Source organism: Limulus polyphemus, unplaced genomic scaffold (genome assembly GCF_000517525.1).
Source record: "Limulus polyphemus unplaced genomic scaffold, Limulus_polyphemus-2.1.2 Scaffold10292, whole genome shotgun sequence".
Lineage (NCBI taxonomy): Eukaryota > Metazoa > Arthropoda > Merostomata > Xiphosura > Limulidae > Limulus > Limulus polyphemus.
Genome location: NW_013675902.1, coordinates 15448 through 20170, shown reverse-complemented (window position 1 = coordinate 20170; position 4723 = coordinate 15448). Strand labels below are relative to the sequence as shown.

General features: G+C 30.5%; 1 protein-coding gene across 1 annotated transcript in view; it reads right to left on the bottom strand.

Moving 5' to 3' along the window:
• Positions 1-1806: 1806 nt before the first annotated feature.
• Positions 1807-4723, bottom strand: part of LOC106476323 (plexin domain-containing protein 2-like) — a gene marked incomplete at its 5' end in the record, with an annotated part of 18219 nt that continues 15302 nt past the window's right edge. Inside the window, 2 exons of the mRNA XM_013936984.2 lie at positions 1807-1932; positions 3789-3931. Of these exons, the coding sequence (XP_013792438.2) occupies positions 1807-1932; positions 3789-3931 (269 nt within the window). The remainder of the gene's footprint in view (positions 1933-3788; positions 3932-4723) is intronic.

Sequence of the window (4723 nt, the reverse complement as noted above, 5' to 3'; positions counted from 1 at the left end):
ATTAATTACTGCATATAAGTAACTTCACTCATCACACGATGACCTCTGCTGATTAATTACGCTGCACATGAGTAACTTCACTCATCACATGACGACCTCTGCTGATTAATTATGCTACATATAAGTAACTTCACTCATCACATGATGACTTTACTGATTAATTATGCTGCACATGAGTAACTTCACTCATCACATGATGACCTATGTTGATTAATTATGCTACATATAAGTAACTTCACTCATCACACGATGACCTCTACTGATTAATTATGCTCATATGAGTAACTTCACTCATCACACAATGACTTCTACTGATTAATTATGCTACATATAAGTAACTTCACTCACTACATGATGACCTATGTTGATTAATTACACTACATATAAGTAACTTCACTCATCACATGATGACCTCTGCTGATTAATTACGCTGCACATGAGTAACTTCACTCATCACACGATGACCTCTGCTGATTAATTACGCTACATATAAGTAACTTCACTCATCACATGATGACCTCTGCTGATTAATTACGCTGCACATGATTAACTTCACTCATCACATGATGACCTCTACTGATTAATTACACTACATATAAGTAACTTCACTCATCACATGACGACCTCTGCTGATTAATTACACTGCACATGAGTAACTTCACTCATCACATGATGACCTCTACTGATTAATTACACTGCATATGAGTAACTTCACTCATCACATGACGACCTCTGCTGATTAATTACACTACATGTAAGTAACTTCACTCATCACATGATGACTTTACTGATTAATTATACTGCACAAGTAACTTCACTCATCACATGATGACCTCTGCTGATTAATTATACTACATATAAGTAACTTCACTCATCACATGATGACCTCTGCTGATTAACTATGCTGCACATGAGTAGCTTCACTCATCACATGATGACCTCTGCTGATTAATTACGCTGCACATGAGTAACTTCACTCATCACATGATGACCTCTGTTGATTAATTATGCTACATATAAGTAACTTCACTCATCACATGATGACCTCTGTTGATTAATCATGCTACATATAAGTAACTTCACTCATCACATGATGACCTCTGCTGATTAATTATGCTACATATAAGTAACTTCACTCATCACATGATGACCTCTGCTGATTAATTATGCTACATATAAGTAACTTCACTCATCACATGATGACTTCTACTGATTAATTACGCTACATATGACACATTTCAACTATAGATATTCATACTTTAAATAGTTAGCTTTGTTACTTAGACAAAATATCATAACAGTTTCAAAAACAGGTGATTTCTTAACAGACTTTGATCAGCATTTTCACATTGAACTTTAACAGCCATTCAAAAACTAGATTTCACCTGCATTTTTCAGAGCTAACTGATAATTTACAAAATGTTGATCATTACTTCAAACTGTATGGGATATTTCTGAAACATGCGAGTGTGAACAAAAACTTAAACTGGTTAATAACCAAGATATGCCAACTGGTTACAATGAACAACTTCCTTAAGATGAGGCTTAGTAAATCTTTAACACAATCATAGTGAATGTTGTGAAAAGTTTCTTCAGGATAAGAAGTTTTAGAAACAAAGACCACCCAGTTCACAAGAAAGAAGAGTACATTTGTTAAAGTCACTGATTTTCACATAAAATAGAGGTTTTTAAGCCAAAAGTTGGCAAATCTTAAACTTTTTCCTCAATGAGAAATCATTAAAATCAGCAACCCTGAGACGAAATCTTGATTGGGCTATGAAAGTAAATTAAGAAAACACATACAAGTTAAAGATGTATTATTAGAATATTACCAGACACTTTATTTGCTACTTTTGTTGTCAAGACTCCTGGAGGTACGAAGAATGGGATGAAAGGAACGGTATCTGTTGGTTTTGGACACTCACTGGTTTCCTAGAAGTACAAACAAAAAAACCTAAATAAATTTTTTCATCAGAAATTCTCCTCTCCATTTTTAAATGTAAAAGGAAACAGTTATTTATCAGATCCTGAAGAATTGGAAGTCATGGCGTGAGACATGGAAAATGGTATAAATCTGTGTCGCAAACCCAACCATAGCGTGTACAGTGTGTGGGAAGAACAGCTGACACATAACAAAAACTTAGAGAGATATGTGTATAAATAATTAATCCAGAAGTTAAAGAACTGTGTTAATAGTCTAACAATAAGGTTTCAGAAAGGAATATGTTCTGATTATGATTAAGATTTTTTACACTTCTGAATCCCAAAAATGTTCTTTGGACGTTTTATGATAATATTTATCAGTTAACACAGATATAATTCGTTGGTAAGTGTATCTCATGATAATATCTATTAGTTAACCCTGATATAATTGGTTGGCATGTTTATCTCATGATAATATTTATTAGTTAACCCTGATATAATTGGTATGTATATCTCATGATAATATTTATTAGTTAACCCTGATATAATTGGTTGACATGTTTATCTCATGATAATATTTATTAGTTAACCCTGATATAATTGGTATGTATATCTCATAATAATATTTATTAGTTAACCCTGATATAATTGGTTGGCATGTTTATCTCCTGATAATATCTATCAGTTAACCCTGATATAATTGATATGTATATCTCATGATAATATATATCAGTTAACCCTGATATAATTGGTTGGCAAGTGTATCTCATGATAATATTTATTAGTTAACCCTGATATAATTGGTATGTATATCTCATGATAATATTTATTATTTAACTCTGATATAATTGGTATGTATATCTCATAATAATATTTTTGTTAACCCTGATATAATTGGTATGTATATTACATGATAATATTTATTTGTTAACCCTGATATAATTGGTATGTATATTACATGATAATATTTATCAGTTAACCCTGATATAATTGGTATGTATATCTTATGATAATATTTATTAGTTAACTCTGATATAATTGGTATGTATATCTCATGATAATATTTATTAGTTAATGCTGATATAATTGGTATGTATATTACATGATAATATTTATCAGTTAACCCTGATATAATTGGTATGTATATCTTATGATAATATTTATTAGTTAACTCTGATATAATTGGTATGTATATCTCATGATAATATTTATTAGTTAACCCTGATATAATTGGTATGTATATCTCATGATAATATTTATTAGTTAACCCTGATATAATTGGTATGTATATCTCATGACAATATTTATCAGCTAACCCTGATATAATTTGTTGGAATGATTCTTTAATAGTTTAAAATCGATAAATCCTACCAAATAGCCACCATCACCATCCATTTTTTTTCTTTCAATAATTGATACCTCCTCTCGTTAAAAGCTTAGCTATGTATAGAAACTTTTTAGTAGTTAAATTATATTTTTTTATACACACTTCACTCTTTACTTAGTCCCTTTAAACCACATCGGTCTGCCATATCCATTTCTGACAATGTGTTTTGCTCAATACCAGGGTTTATCAGACACAACAAACACAGTAGTGGTTGGAACACTATTTATATAAGCCATCTGTTACAACAACAACTGTTATGGTATGAACACCTTTTGCTCATAAAGCAAACCATCATCAGCGGTGGACATGGTGAAGATGAAATACTATTACTCATCTTCTCGGAAACCTTCCCAAGAGACCCAATAAAAAGGGCAGTGTTTAAAACTACAATACTTCTATTGTGTTCTTACAGATATAATTCATTGTAATCACAACACAACAATTTCTTCACCATTTCACTCTTAAAATATTTCATTACTTTGTTTTCACAGCCTTTGGTTATCCAAACTTGGCGATGTCTGTCCACACCATCTGAACATCTTCCTGCAGCCTCACACCAAGAACAGTCAAACCCAATGAATGCAGAAGAACAAGAATCACAATCTTTAAAGGTCTGACATGCTGGAAGATAAAAATATTCGTGATTACCAAATAATTGTAAGAAAATAAAAATAAATAAACAGGAAAAAACAAACTAATCAAAAAAATTATCAATAAATTCTAATGATAATCAATATGTTAAGCATATAGTGAAACAAAACCTTCATTGAAAACATGGAGAAACAAGTAACTTTCCCAAAAAATATAAATCAATTGGTAAATATTACTTGATAACGCTGATTTCAAGTATTGGAATAGAGGAGTGATAAAACCTGTTATTTCATTACATATAAAGTGATAAGCCTAACTCAATCAAAACCACGTAAATTAACTGAAATTACAATTAAACTGAATAATGTCACAAAATAATAAACTAATCAAAATTAGTGTTTACAATTATAACTGATTCCACTGTAGGCTCCTGGTTACTATACATACTGTCATTATGATTTCTCATTATTTTCAGTTATATCAAAGTTGTACAGTTTAATCAATTACTGTCATGACTCATGAAAATAATCAAATAATAAAAGTTAGTGTTTCCGATAATAATTTTCAATTATTCAAACTACCCAAGTCCCGTGAAAACAATCAATTGGTTGAAAATAATAAATTAATAAACTTCACAAATATTAAATTAGAAAATTCTGCTAATTGCCCAGCATAAATTGGTATAGACAATTTAAAAATTAAAACTGCTAAATATGTGTTAGTAGCATGTAATGATAGAAAATTCTGCTAATTGCCCAGCATAAATTGGTATAGACAATTTAAAAATTAAAACTGCTAAATATGTGTTAGTAGCATGTAATG